At 49.3% G+C, this 15,618-nt stretch overlaps 1 protein-coding gene across 1 annotated transcript in view; it reads left to right on the forward strand.

Annotated features, from left to right (window-relative positions):
• Nucleotides 1-15,618, forward strand: part of shank1 (SH3 and multiple ankyrin repeat domains 1) — a 124,594-nt gene that overhangs the window by 78,117 nt on the left and 30,859 nt on the right. The window contains exons 18-21 of the mRNA XM_088923574.1: nt 736-860; nt 998-1,133; nt 4,704-4,784; nt 12,078-12,104. Of these exons, the coding sequence (XP_088779700.1) occupies nt 736-860; nt 998-1,133; nt 4,704-4,784; nt 12,078-12,104 (369 nt within the window). The remainder of the gene's footprint in view (nt 1-735; nt 861-997; nt 1,134-4,703; nt 4,785-12,077; nt 12,105-15,618) is intronic.

Below are 15,618 nucleotides of genomic sequence, written 5' to 3' on the forward strand. Positions count from 1 at the left end.
ACTGGAGTGTCCAGTCAGTGTGTGTGTATTAACCCCTCTCTCTCTCAGTGCAGTGTTAATGTACTGGAGTGTCCAGTCAGTGTGTCTGTATTAACCCCTCTCTCTCTCAGTGCAGTGTTAATGTACTGGAGTGTCCAGTCAGTGTGTCTGTATGAACCCCTCTCTCTCTCAGTGCAGTGTTAATGTACTGGAGTGTCCAGTCAGTGTGTCTGTATTAACCCCTCTCTCTCTCAGTGCAGTGTTAATGTACTGGAGTGTCCAGTCAGTGTGTCTGTATGAACCCCTCTCTCTCTCAGTGCAGTGTTAATGTACTGGAGTGTCCAGTCAGTGTGTGTGTATTCACCCCTCTCTCTCTCAGTGCAGTGTTAATGTACTGGAGTGTCCAGTCAGTGTGTGTGTGTATTAACCCCCCTCTCTCTCAGTGCAGTGTTAATGTACTGGAGTGTCCAGTCAGTGTGTCTGTATTAACCCCTCTCTCTCTCAGTGCAGTGTTAATGTACTGGAGTGTCCAGTCAGTGTGTCTGTATGAACCCCTCTCTCAGTGCAGTGTTAATGTACTGGAGTGTCCAGTCAGTGTGTCTGTATGAACCCCTCTCTCTCTCTCAGTGCAGTGTTAATGTACTGGAGTGTCCAGTCAGTGTGTGTGTATTAACCCCTCTCTCTCTCAGTGCAGTGTTAATGTACTGGAGTGTCCAGTCAGTGTGTCTGTATGAACCCCTCTCTCTCTCTCTGTAGCTCAGACCCCTATAGAAGAATTCACTCCCACTCCAGCCTTTCCTGCTCTACAGTACCTGGAGTCTGTGGATGAGGGGGGTGTGGCCTGGAGAGCCGGCCTGCGGATGGGAGACTTTCTGATTGAGGTCAGCAGTGGCCTCAGCGGTCACTGTTTGTACTCTGGTGGTCTTGCTGTGTCGGTGGAACTGTAGTGTTGCTGAGTTGTGCCTGGAAGTGCTCTCTCGGTCTGTCTGCGCTAACGCCCCCTCTCTGTGTCTGCCAGGTCAACGGTCAGAATGTGGTCAAGGTGGGCCACAGGCAGGTGGTCAACATGATCCGTCAGGGGGGCAACAGCCTCATGGTGAAAGTCGTCATGGTGACCCGCAACCCAGAGATGGAGGAGGCGTCCAGGAAGAAAGGTCAGTAGATCAGTAGACAAACAAGGACAAAAGGAGTGGTGTTAGAGGGAGCTGTCCTGTACAGTCTGGTGCTGAAGCACTAGAGGGAGCTGTCCTGTACAGTCTGGTGCTGAAACACTAGAGGGAGCTGTCCTGTACAGAGCAGTGCTGAAACACTAGAGGGAGCTGTCCTGTACAGTCTGGTGCTGAAACACTAGAGGGAGCTGTCCTGTACAGAGCAGTGCTGAAGCACTAGAGGGAGCTGTCCTGTACAGTCTGGTGCTGAAACACTAGAGGGAGCTGTCCTGTACAGTCTGGTGCTGAAACACTAGAAGGAGCTGTCCTGTACAGTCTGGTGCTGAAACACTAGAGGGAGCTGTCCTGTACAGAGCAGTGCTGAAACACTAGAGGGAGCTGTCCTGTACAGTCTGGTGCTGAAACACTAGAGGGAGCTGTCCTGTACAGAGCAGTGCTGAAACACTAGAGGGAGCTGTCCTGTACAGAGCAGTGCTGAAACACTAGAGGGAGCTGTCCTGTACAGACTGGTGCTGAAACACTAGAGGGAGCTGTCCTGTACAGAGCAGTGCTGAAACACTAGAGGGAGCTGTCCTGTGCAGTCTGGTGCTGAAACACTAGAGGGAGCTGTCCTGTACAGAGCAGTGCTGAAACACTAGAGGGAGCTGTCCTGTACAGAGCAGTGCTGAAACACTAGAGGGAGCTGTCCTGTACAGTCTGGTGCTGAAACACTAGAGGGAGCTGTCCTGTACAGTCTGGTGCTGAAACACTAGAGGGAGCTGTCCTGTACAGAGCAGTGCTGAAACACTAGAGGGAGCTGTCCTGTACAGTCTGGTGCTGAAACACTAGAGGGAGCTGTCCTGTACAGAGCAGTGCTGAAACACTAGAGGGAGCTGTCCTGTACAGTCTGGTGCTGAAACACTAGAGGGAGCTGTCCTGTACAGAGCAGTGCTGAAACACTAGAGGGAGCTGTCCTGTACAGAGCAGTGCTGAAGCACTAGAGGGAGCCGTCCTGTACAGTCTGGTGCTGAAACACTAGAGGGAGCTGTCCTGTACAGAGCAGTGCTGAAGCACTAGAGGGAGCTGTCCTGTACAGTCTGGTGCTGAAACACTAGAGGGAGCTGTCCTGTACAGTCTGGTGCTGAAACACTAGAGGGAGCTGTCCTGTACAGAGCAGTGCTGAAACACTAGAGGGAGCTGTCCTGTACAGTCTGGTGCTGAAACACTAGAGGGAGCTGTCCTGTACAGAGCAGTGCTGAAACACCAGAGGGAGCCGTCCTGTACAGAGCAGTGCTGAAACACTAGAGGGAGCTGTCCTGTACAGTCTGGTGCTGAAACACTAGAGGGAGCTGTCCTGTACAGAGCAGTGCTGAAGCACTAGAGGGAGCTGTCCTGTACAGAGCGGTGCTGAAACACTAGAGGGAGCTGTCCTGTATAGTCTGGTGCTGAAACACTAGAGGGAGCTGTCCTGTACAGTCTGGTGCTGAAACACTAGAGGGAGCTGTCCTGTACAGTCTGGTGCTGAAACACTAGAGGGAGGTGTCCTGTACAGAGCAGTGCTGAAACACTAGAGGGAGCTGTCCTGTACAGTCTGGTGTTGAAACACTAGAGGGAGCTGTCCTGTACAGTCTGGTGCTGAAACACTAGAGGGAGCTGTCCTGTACAGACTGGTGCTGAAACACTAGAGGGAGCTGTCCTGTACAGAGCAGTGCTGAAACACTAGAGGGAGCTGTCCTGTACAGACTGGTGCTGAAACACTAGAGGGAGCTGTCCTGTACAGAGCAGTGCTGAAACACTAGAGGGAGCTGTCCTGTACAGTCTGGTGCTGAAACACTAGAGGGAGCTGTCCTGTACAGAGCAGTGCTGAAACACTAGAGGGAGCCGTCCTGTACAGAGCAGTGCTGAAACACTAGAGGGAGCTGTCCTGTACAGAGCAGTGCTGAAGCACTAGAGGGAGCTGTCCTGTACAGACTGGTGCTGAAACACTAGAGGGAGCCGTCCTGTACAGAGCAGTGCTGAAACACTAGAGGGAGCCGTCCTGTACAGAGCAGTGCTGAAACACTAGAGGGAGCCGTCCTGTACAGTCTGGTGCTGAAACACTAGAGGGAGCTGTCCTGTACAGACTGGTGCTGAAGCACTAGAGGGAGCTGTCCTGTACAGAGCAGTGCTGAAACACTAGAGGGAGCTGTCCTGTACAGAGCAGTGCTGAAACACTAGAAGGAGCCGTCCTGTACAGTCTGGTGCTGAAACACTAGAGGGAGCTGTCCTGTACAGACTGGTGCTGAAACACTAGAGGGAGCTGTCCTGTACAGAGCAGTGCTGAAGCACTAGAGGGAGCCGTCCTGTACAGACTGGTGCTGAAACACTAGAGGGAGCCGTCCTGTACAGAGCAGTGCTGAAACACTAGAGGGAGCTGTCCTGTACAGAGCAGTGCTGAAACACTAGAGGGAGCTGTCCTGTACAGTCTGGTGCTGAAACACTAGAGGGAGCTGTCCTGTACAGAGCAGTGCTGAAACACTAGAGGGAGCTGTCCTGTACAGACTGGTGCTGAAACACTAGAGGGAGCCGTCCTGTACAGAGCAGTGCTGAAACACTAGAGGGAGCTGTCCTGTACAGAGCAGTGCTGAAACACTAGAGGGAGCTGTCCTGTACAGTCTGGTGTTGAAACACTAGAGGGAGCTGTCCTGTACAGAGCAGTGCTGAAACACTAGAGGGAGCTGTCCTGTACAGTCTGGTGTTGAAACACTAGAGGGAGCTGTCCTGTACAGAGCAGTGCTGAAACACTAGAGGGAGCTGTCCTGTACAGTCTGGTGCTGAAACACTAGAGGGAGCCGTCCTGTACAGAGCAGTGCTGAAACACTAGAGGGAGCTGTCCTGTACAGAGCAGTGCTGAAACACTAGAGGGAGCTGTCCTGTACAGTCTGGTGCTGAAACACTAGAGGGAGCTGTCCTGTACAGAGCAGTGTTGAAACACTAGAGGGAGCTGTCCTGTACAGTCTGGTGCTGAAACACTAGAGGGAGCTGTCCTGTACAGTCTGGTGCTGAAACACTAGAGGGAGCTGTCCTGTACAGAGCAGTGCTGAAACACTAGAGGGAGCTGTCCTGTACAGAGCAGTGCTGAAACACTAGAGGGAGCTGTCCTGTACAGTCTGGTGCTGAAACACTAGAGGGAGCTGTCCTGTACAGAGCAGTGCTGAAACACTAGAGGGAGCTGTCCTGTACAGTCTGGTGCTGAAACACTAGAGGGAGCCGTCCTGTACAGAGCAGTGCTGAAGCACTAGAGGGAGCTGTCCTGTACAGAGCAGTGCTGAAACACTAGAGGGAGCTGTCCTGTACAGTCTGGTGCTGAAACACTAGAGGGAGCTGTCCTGTACAGTCTGGTGCTGAAACACTAGAGGGAGCTGTCCTGTACAGAGCAGTGCTGAAACACTAGAGGGAGCTGTCCTGTACAGTCTGGTGCTGAAACACTAGAGGGAGCCGTCCTGTACAGACTGGGAGATGTGTCGTCATTAGAGATGCTGGTCGTTTGTTTCTGTTTCTGAGATCTTTCTCATCTTCTGTCTGCTGTCCTTCCAGTCCCCCAGCAGAGTAAGAGGCTGACCCCCCCAGCCATCGCCCTGCGCTCCAAGTCCATGACCTCCGAGCTGGAGGAGATGGGTAAGAGAGGGGGGTGAACCACAGGAAGGTCTCTGCTGGGGGGGGCAGGGCAAGAGGAGGGGGGAGAGGGCGTGAGGGGTACAGAGGGAGGCGGGCGGGTCTGTGGGTCACACTGGTGCCCTGGAACAGGGAGGGGAGGAGAGTGAGGCGCAGGAGACAGAGGGGAATGGAAGAGTGAGGTGCAGGAGAGTGAGAGGGAGTGAGGCGATGGAGATGGGGTGAGCAGGAGAGTGAGAGAGAGTGAGGCGCAGGAGAACGAGAGGGAGTGAGACGCTGGAAAGTGAGAGAGAGAGAGATGCAGGGGAGTGAGAGGAAGTGAGAGAGAGTGAGGCGCAGGAAATGGGGGTTAGTAAGAGAGTGAGAGGGAGTGAGGCAAAGGAGATGGGGTGTGAGCAGGTGAGTGAGAGGGAGTGGGGTGCAGGAGAGTGAGAGGAAGTGAGGTGCAGGAGAGTGAGAGGGAGTGAGGCACAGGAGAGTGAGAGAGAGTGAGGCGCAGGGGAGTGAGAGGGAGTGGTGTGCAGGAGAGTGAGAGGGAGTGGGGTGCAGGAGAGTGAGAGGAAGTGAGATGCAGGAGAGTGAGAGGGAGTGAGGTGCAGGAGAGTGAGAGAGAGTGAGGCGCAGGAGAGTGAGAGAGAGTGAGGCGCAGGGGAGTGAGAGGGAGTGCGGTGCAGGAGAGTGAGAGGAAGTGGGGTGCAGGAGAGTGAGAGGGAGTGAGGTGCAGGGGAGTGAGAGGGAGTGGGGCGCAGGAGAGTGAGAGAGTGAGGCGCAGGGGAGTGAGAGAGAGTGAGACACAGGAGAGTGAGAGAGAGCGAGGCGCAGGAGAGTGAGAGGGAGCGAGACACAGGAGAGTGAGGGAGTGAGGCGCAGGAGAGTGAGAGAGAGCAAGACACAGGAGAGTGAGAGAGAGTGAGGCGCAGGGGAGTGAGAGAGAGTGAGGCGCAGGGGAGTGAGAGAGAGTGAGGCACAGGAGAGTGAGAGGGAGTGAGGCGCAGGAGAGGGGGAGAGAGTGTAGTCCAGCGTTGACCGCTTCCTTTGAAATGGCTGATGTCTGGTTTCTCTCTGCCACACGGTGTCTTCAGAGCCGACACTACACTGCCACCTCCGGCACCCCCATGCCAGGTAACCCCGAAATACAGCGCCCCCCTCTCTAACCCTCCTCCCCCCCCCCCCCCCCCCCGCTCCTGCGTTTCCCTCCCCCCTGGCTGACACACGGCATGACACACACCTCCTTGACCTGCCCTCCTGGAGCCCCACTCTGAAGCCTCCGTAGACACCCACACACCCCCGCAGGCTCCCCTGTGCCCCTTCACTGCCCCCTGTGGACCCCAGCAGCCACAACACCCTTCACGCTCCCCATAGCCTCTAACACTGTGCAGTACACTCCTAAAGGCGCGCCTGAACCTCTGTCACCCCAGTGTACCCCCCGAGCCTCCTGTAGACCCGCTGGGACTGTCTGTTTCTCGAGAGCCGGGCGACTCCCTCCCCTGTAGACTCTGGATCGACTGCGGACACTGCCCTGCCCCAGTGTTCCTCCCAGTCCCCGTTTCTCCCCTAGACACTGCGGGCCTGCACGGGTCTGTACACTCTGTACACTCAAACCCACTCCCCGCGGACCCCCGGGACCTGTACCGCTAGTCTACCGCTGCCTTGTCAGCCTCTGTGTCGATAAACACTGTGCACCCCCGCCTGCTCCTGCACACTGCAGAGCCAGAACACATGATACTGTGTACTGTACTGCAATACTGTACGATCCTTAATACTCCTGTAATACACCATTGATGACCTGAGAACTCCTATAATACACCATTGATACAGAGCCAGAACACAATACTGCCCACCCTCCGGTACTGTAGACTACAATACTGTGCGATCCTTAATACTCCTATAATACACTATTGATGACCTGAGAACTCCTATAATACACTATTGATAACCTGAGAACTCCTATAATACGCTATTGATAACCTGAGAACTCCTATAATACACTGTTGATGACCTGAGAACTCCTATAATATGCTATTGATAACCTGAGAGCTCCTATAATACGCTATTGATAACCTGAGAACTCCTCTAATACACTATTGATGACCTGAGAGCTCCTATAATACACTATTGAGAACCTGGGAACTCCTATAATACTCCTATAATACACTATTGATGACCTGAGAACTCCTATAATACACTATTGAATACCTGAGAAGTCCTATAATATGCTATTGATAATCTGAGAACTTCTATAATACGCTATTGAGAACCTGAGAACTCCTATAATACACTATTGATAACCTGAGAACTCCTCTAATACACTATTGATGACCTGAGAGCTCCTATAATACACTATTGAGAACCTGGGAACTCCTATAATACTCCTATAATACACTATTGATGACCTGAGAACTCCTATAATACACTATTGAATACCTGAGAGCTCCTATAATACGCTATTGATAACCTGAGAACTTCTATAATACGCTATTGAGAACCTGAGAACTCCTATAATACACTATTGATAATCTGAGAACCTCTATAATACGCTATTGATAACCTGAGAACTCCTCTAATACACTATTGATGACCTGAGAGCTCCTATAATACACTATTGAGAACCTGGGAACTCCTATAATACTCCTATAATACACTATTGATGACCTGAGAACTCCTATAATACACTATTGATAATCTGAGAACTTCTATAATACGCTATTGAGAACCTGAGAGCTCCTATAATACACTATTGAGAACCTGAGAACTCCTATAATACACTATTGAGAACCTGGGAACTCCTATAATACACTATTGAATACCTGAGAGCTCCTATAATACACTATTGAGAACCTGGGAACTCCTATAATACACTATTGATGACCTGAGAACTCCTATAATATGCTATTGAGAACCTGAGAACTCCTATAATACGCTATTGATAACCTGAGAGCTCCTATAATACTCCTATAATACACTATTGAGAATCTGGGAACTCCTATAATACACTATTGAGAACCTGAGAACTCCTATAATACACTATTGATGACCTGAGAGCTCCTATAATACACTATTGATGACCTGAGAGCTCCTATAATACACTATTGATGACCTGAGAAGTCCTATAATAGTCCTATAATACACTATTGAGAACCTGGGAACTCCTATAATACACTATTGAGAACCTGGGAACTCCTATAATACTCCTATAATACACCATTGAATACCTGAGATCTCCTATAATACACTATTGAGAACCTGGGAACTCCTATAATACACTATTGATGCCCTGAGAGCTCCTATACCCCCCTGTACAGCACACTGTGTCCTAGACCCTTCTGTCCTGCTCATTCCCTTACAGAGTTCTCAGGGGGTCACTCACTGCGTGCCTACAGACTCCTGTAGCACTGCCCTGCTGAACGTCCACACACCTGCCTGTAGAGCCTGCTGGGCTGTAACGCCCTTGAGAGCTCACGCCACACGCTGCAGGGCGTCACGCACTCTTAGAGACGCCACGTATGTAACACGGGGTCTCACGGGGGGGCTAAAGACTGGGGCTGCGAGCAGCTGGGGGTCCCGCTGCAGCCCCCGAGCGGGGCACCAGCTCCCCTTTCCCAGAATTCCCGCAGTCTCGTGCCGTAGAGACCCGGCTGTCGGTTCTCGCCCTCAGACGTCCGCCAGTCACAGCCATGGTTTACACACACGCTTGTTTCATGGAGCTGCGCGTAGGAGAACACGCACACACAACATGCACACAGACACACACAACATGCACACAGACACACACAGAGACACACAACATGCACTCAGACACACAACATGCACGTAGACACACACAGAGACACACAACATGCACGCAGACACACACAGAGACACACAACATGCACGCAAACACACACAGAGACACACAACATGCACTCAGACACACACAGAGACACACAACATGCACACAGACACACACAGAGACACACAACATGCACTCAGACACACACAGAGACACACAACATGCACACAGACACACACAGAGACACACAACATGCACACAGAGACACCCAAAACATGCACACAGACACACACAGAGACACACACAACATGCACGCAGACACACACAGATACACACACAACATGCACGCAGACACACACAGACACACACACAACATGCACACAGACACACACACAACATGCACGCAGACACACACAGATACACACACAGCATGCACGCAGACACACATAGATACACACAACATGCACACAGACACACACAGATACACATACAACATACACACAGACACACATACAACATGTACGCAGACACAAACAACATGTACGCAGACACACACAGATACACAAACGACATGCACGCAGACACACTCACACATACACACAAACGGAGACGCACACGTGCACACAGATACACATACACAACATGCACACAGACACACAACATGCACGCAGACACACACACATACACCCGCACACATACACACAAACGCAGACACACACATGCACACAGACAGTGGAGATGGGCCAGTGATGTGTGTGTGTGTGGGCGGGGGTAGAATGGAGAAACTGCCCCAGACAGGCTCGTGTCTGTCCATGCGAGGTGTGGTCCCTGCAGGGTATCCTCTATAGGATCACAGACCCCGACACAGTCAGGCACTGGCTACAGGACAAGACAGCCTGGAGAGGTCAGAGATACACACACTCTCTCTCCAGCACAAGGTACTAACCCCCTAACACAACTCCTCTGTCCCACCCTCTCTTACTGCTGACTGGTCTGGGAACAGTGGAGAAAGGTAAGATCGTTTCAGTGCATTTCACTGCTATCTGTCTGTCTGACAGTCTGTCTGTCCGTCTCTCTGTCTGACTCGCAATCTGTCTCTCTGTCTCACTATCTGTATGTCTCAATCTGACTGTCTCTTTGTTTCTTCAAACTACCTGTCTTTGTGTCTGTTCATCAGTATGTACATGTACAGTGTGTGTATTACTGTATATTCACCTGCAGTACATGTACAGTGTGTGTGTATTACTGTATATAAACCTACAGTACATGTACAGTGTGTATTACTGTATATTCACCTACAGTACATTTACAGTGTGTGTGTGTATTACTGTATATAAATCTACAGTACATGTACAGTGTGTATTACTGTATATAAACCTACAGTACATGTACAGTGTGTGTGCATAACTGTATATTCACCTACAGTACATGTACAGTGTGTGTATTACTGTATATTCACCTGCAGTACATGTACAGTGTGTATTACTGTATATTCACCTACAGTACATGTACAGTGTGTATTACTGTATATAAACCTACAGTACATGTACAGTGTTTATTACTGTATATAAACCTACAGTACATATACAGTGTGTGTGTATTACTGTATATAAATCTACAGTACATGTACAGTGTGTATTACTGTATATAAACCTACAGTACATGTACAGTGTGTGTGCATAACTGTATATTCACCTACAGTACATGTAAAGTGTGTGTATTACTGTATATAAACCTACAGTACATGTACAGTGTGTATTACTGTATATTCACCTACAGTACATGTACAGTGTGTATTACTGTATATAAACCTACAGTACATGTACAGTGTGTGTATTACTTTAAATTCACCTACAGTACATGTACAGTGTGTGTGTATTACCGTATATTCACCTACAGTACATGTACAGTGTGTGTATTACTGTAAATTCACCTACAGTACATGTACAGTGTGTGTGTATTACTGTATATTCACCTACAGTACATGTACAGTGTGTATTACTGTACTGTATATTCACCTACAGTACATGTACAGTGTGTGTGCATAACTGTATATTCACCTGCAGTACATGTACAGTGTGTATTACTGTATATTCACCTACAGTACATGTACAGTGTGTGTATTACTGTAAATTCACCTACAGTACATGTACAGTGTATATTATTGTATATTCACCTACAGTTCATGTACAGTGTGTGTGTCTTACTGTAAATAAACCTACAGTACATGTACAGTGTGTATTACTGTATATTCACCTACAGTACATGTACAGTGTGTGTGTATTACTGTATATTCACCTACAGTACATGTACAGTGTGTATTACTGTATATAAACCTACAGTACATGTACAGTGTGTATTACTCTATATTCACCTACAGTACATGTACAGTGTTTGTGTATTACTGTATATAAACCTACAGTACATGTACAGTGTGTATTACTGTATATTCACCTACAGTACATGTACAGTGTGTGTATTACTGTATATTCACCTACTGTACATGTACAGTGTGTCTTACTGTATATAAACCTACAGTACATGTACAGTGTGTGTGTATTACTGTATATTCACCTACAGTACATGTACAGTGTGTCTTACTGTATATAAACCTACAGTACATGTACAGTGTGTGTGTATTACTGTATATTCACCTACAGTACATGTACAGTGTGTCTTACTGTATATTCACCTACAGTACAGTACATGTACAGATGTATTCACACCCCTGGTGGAACAGGAACAGGAAGTTCTGCAGGCTGGACAGGAACAGGAGAGCGATGATGAAACAGAGACTCCTCTGGGGGGCGGGGGGGGGGGGCTGGTGACCTGGTCCTGCCAGCTCCTCCGGTCCCGCGCAGTGGGCTGAGGCTGACCTCCCCAGTGTCCACTGGGACGGAGGGGTCTGGATCGCGGTCGTGCCGGAATGGGAATGACCACCTTCCCCCGGGACTGGGCGGAGGACGCCGGCGATCCCGGCACACGCTGGGGTTCGTGATGACCCCCACCCCCCCCATCTTCAAGACCCACAGAAGGAGAGCAGCCCCAGAACCTGTTAGATCCCCCACCCCCCCCCCCATTTCTCTCCAGCTGAGCCCCCGCGCTGGCGAGCGGGTGTTCCTGAGCCCAAGACTCCCCGTTCCCCCAAGGCGACGCTGGGCCAGTCGCCCTGCTTTCCCTCCTCCGCGGGCCCTGCGCCCTGAGCCGGCAGGAAATCCATCCCACAGGAAGATCCCGCTGCCCCCGGAGAGCTCTCTGACCCCGGACTGTGGAGATACGCCACGAGGCAGCGGGTGTGCCTCCTGTGTGTCACCTCCTTTTGTGCCCCCGGGGAAACAAGAGCCCTCGGGAGGCCTTCCTATAGTTCCCCTTACACGTCGTGAGAGCAGGATGTGATTGCGGATCTGTTTCTTTGGGTCTGTGGTGAAGGGAGTCCTTCGAGGTTTATACTGTACTTATACAGTATATTATTCCACTGACTCTTCTCATTGACTTTATTGAAAATGCTCTGTTTTCTTTCTTTTCAGCTGCTTCTCCTTGGAAGAAAAAGACAGGTAATTCATTCATTCTTTATCTTCACACTCCAGGTGTGTGTCTGTACAGTGTCTCCAGTAAGAGTCTGTACAGGTGTGTGTCTGTACAGTGTCTCCAGTAAGAGTCTGTACAGGTGTGTGTCTATACAGTGTGTCCAGTAAGAGTCTGTACAGGTGTGTGTCTGTACAGTGTCTCCAGTAAGAGTCTGTACAGGTGTGTGTCTATACAGTGTCTCCAGTAAGAGTCTGTACAGGTGTGTGTGTCTATACAGTGTCTCCAGTAAGAGTCTGTACAGGTGTGTGTCTGTACAGTGTCTCCAGTAAGAGTCTGTACAGGTGTGTGTGTGTCTGTACAGTGTCTCCAGTGAGAGTCTGTACAGGTGTGTGTGTCTATACAGAGTCTCCAGTAAGAGTCTGTACAGGTGTGTGTGTGTCTATACAGTGTCTCCAGTAAGAGTCTGTACAGGTGTGTGTGTGTACAGTGTCTCCAGTAAGAGTCTGTACAGGTGTGTGTCTGTACAGTGTCTCCAGTAAGAGTCTGTACAGGTGTGTGTGTCTGTACAGTGTCTCCAGTAAGAGTCTGTACAGGTGTGTGTCTATACAGTGTCTCCAGTAAGAGTCTGTACAGGTGTGTGTGTCTGTACAGTGTCTCCAGTAAGAGTCTGTACAGGTGTGTGTCTATACAGTGTCTCCAGTAAGAGTCTGTACAGGTGTGTGTGTCTGTACAGTGTCTCCAGTAAGAGTCTGTACAGGTGTGTGTGTGTCTGTACAGTGTCTCCAGTGAGAGTCTGTACAGGTGTGTGTCTGTACAGTGTCTCCAGTAAGAGTCTGTACAGGTGTGTGTCTGTACAGTGTCTCCAGTAAGAGTCTGTACAGGTGTGTGTCTGTACAGTGTCTCCAGTAAGAGTCTGTACAGGTGTGTGTGTCTATACAGTGTCTCCAGTAAGAGTCTGTACAGGTGTGTGTGTCTATACAGTGTCTCCAGTAAGAGTCTGTACAGGTGTGTGTCTGTACAGTGTCTCCAGTAAGAGTCTATACAGGTGTGTGTCTGTACAGTGTCTCCAGTAAGAGTCTGTACAGGTGTGTGTCTGTACAGTGTCTCCAGTAAGAGTCTGTACAGGTGTGTGTCTGTACAGTGTCTCGAGTAAGAGTCTGTACAGGTGTGTGTGTCTATACAGTGTCTCCAGTAAGAGTCTGTACAGGTGTGTGTCTGTACAGTGTCTCCAGTAAGAGTCTGTACAGGTGTGTGTGTCTGTACAGTGTCTCCAGTAAGAGTCTGTACAGGTGTGTGTCTGTACAGTGTCTCCAGTAAGAGTCTGTACAGGTGTGTGTCTATACAGTGTCTCCAGTAAGAGTCTGTACAGGTGTGTGTCTGTACAGTGTCTCCAGTAAGAGTCTGTACAGGTGTGTGTCTGTACAGTGTCTCCAGTAAGAGTCTGTACAGGTGTGTGTCTGTACAGTGTCTCCAGTAAGAGTCTGTACAGGTGTGTGTCTATACAGTGTCTCCAGTAAGAGTCTGTACAGGTGTGTGTCTGTACAGTGTCTCCAGTAAGAGTCTGTACAGGTGTGTGTCTATACAGTGTCTCCAGTAAGAGTCTGTACAGGTGTGTGTCTATACAGTGTCTCCAGTAAGAGTCTGTACAGGTGTGTGTCTGTACAGTGTCTCCAGTAAGAGTCTGTACAGGTGTGTGTCTGTACAGTGTCTCCAGTAAGAGTCTGTACAGGTGTGTGTGTCTGTACAGTGTCTCCAGTAAGAGTCTGTACAGGTGTGTGTCTATACAGTGTCTCCAGTAAGAGTCTGTACAGGTGTGTGTCTATACAGTGTCTCCAGTAAGAGTCTGTACAGGTGTGTGTGTGTCTGTACAGTGTCTCCAGTAAGAGTCTGTACAGGTGTGTGTCTATACAGTGTCTCCAGTAAGAGTCTGTACAGGTGTGTGTCTATACAGTGTCTCCAGTAAGAGTCTGTACAGGTGTGTGTGTGTCTGTACAGTGTCTCCAGTAAGAGTCTGTACAGGTGTGTGTCTATACAGTGTCTCCAGTAAGAGTCTGTACAGGTGTGTGTCTGTACAGTGTCTCCAGTAAGAGTCTGTACAGGTGTGTGTCTGTACGGTGTCTCCAGTAAGAGTCTGTACAGGTGTGTGTCTGTACAGAGTCTCCAGTAAGAGTCTGTACAGGTGTGTGTCTGTACAGTGTCTCCAGTAAGAGTCTGTACAGGTGTGTGTGTGTCTATACAGTGTCTCCAGTAAGAGTCTGTACAGGTGTGTGTGTCTATACAGTGTCTCCAGTAAGAGTCTGTACAGGTGTGTGTCTATACAGTGTCTCCAGTAAGAGTCTGTACAGGTGTGTGTCTATACAGTGTCTCCAGTAAGAGTGTGTACAGGTGTGTGTCTGTACAGTGTCTCCACTGAGAGTCTGTACAGGTGTGTGTCTGTACAGTGTCTCCAGTAAGAGTCTGTACAGGTGTGTGTCTGTACAGTGTCTCGAGTAAGAGTCTGTACAGGTGTGTGTGTCTATACAGTGTCTCCAGTAAGAGTCTGTACAGGTGTGTGTCTGTACAGTGTCTCCAGTAAGAGTCTGTACAGGTGTGTGTGTCTGTACAGTGTCTCCAGTAAGAGTCTGTACAGGTGTGTGTCTGTACAGTGTCTCCAGTAAGAGTCTGTACAGGTGTGTGTCTATACAGTGTCTCCAGTAAGAGTCTGTACAGGTGTGTGTCTGTACAGTGTCTCCAGTAAGAGTCTGTACAGGTGTGTGTCTGTACAGTGTCTCCAGTAAGAGTCTGTACAGGTGTGTGTCTGTACAGTGTCTCCAGTAAGAGTCTGTACAGGTGTGTGTCTATACAGTGTCTCCAGTAAGAGTCTGTACAGGTGTGTGTCTGTACAGTGTCTCCAGTAAGAGTCTGTACAGGTGTGTGTCTATACAGTGTCTCCAGTAAGAGTCTGTACAGGTGTGTGTCTATACAGTGTCTCCAGTAAGAGTCTGTACAGGTGTGTGTCTGTACAGTGTCTCCAGTAAGAGTCTGTACAGGTGTGTGTCTGTACAGTGTCTCCAGTAAGAGTCTGTACAGGTGTGTGTGTCTGTACAGTGTCTCCAGTAAGAGTCTGTACAGGTGTGTGTCTATACAGTGTCTCCAGTAAGAGTCTGTACAGGTGTGTGTCTATACAGTGTGTCCAGTAAGAGTCTGTACAGGTGTGTGTCTATACAGTGTCTCCAGTAAGAGTCTGTACAGGTGTGTGTGTGTCTGTACAGTGTCTCCAGTAAGAGTCTGTACAGGTGTGTGTCTATACAGTGTCTCCAGTAAGAGTCTGTACAGGTGTGTGTCTATACAGTGTCTCCAGTAAGAGTCTGTACAGGTGTGTGTGTGTCTGTACAGTGTCTCCAGTAAGAGTCTGTACAGGTGTGTGTCTATACAGTGTCTCCAGTAAGAGTCTGTACAGGTGTGTGTCTGTACAGTGTCTCCAGTAAGAGTCTGTACAGGTGTGTGTCTGTACGGTGTCTCCAGTAAGAGTCTGTACAGGTGTGTGTCTGTACAGAGTCT

The sequence above is a fragment of the Atractosteus spatula genome, chromosome 8 (assembly GCF_055471065.1).
Source record: "Atractosteus spatula isolate fAtrSpa1 chromosome 8, fAtrSpa1.hap1, whole genome shotgun sequence".
Lineage (NCBI taxonomy): Eukaryota > Metazoa > Chordata > Actinopteri > Semionotiformes > Lepisosteidae > Atractosteus > Atractosteus spatula.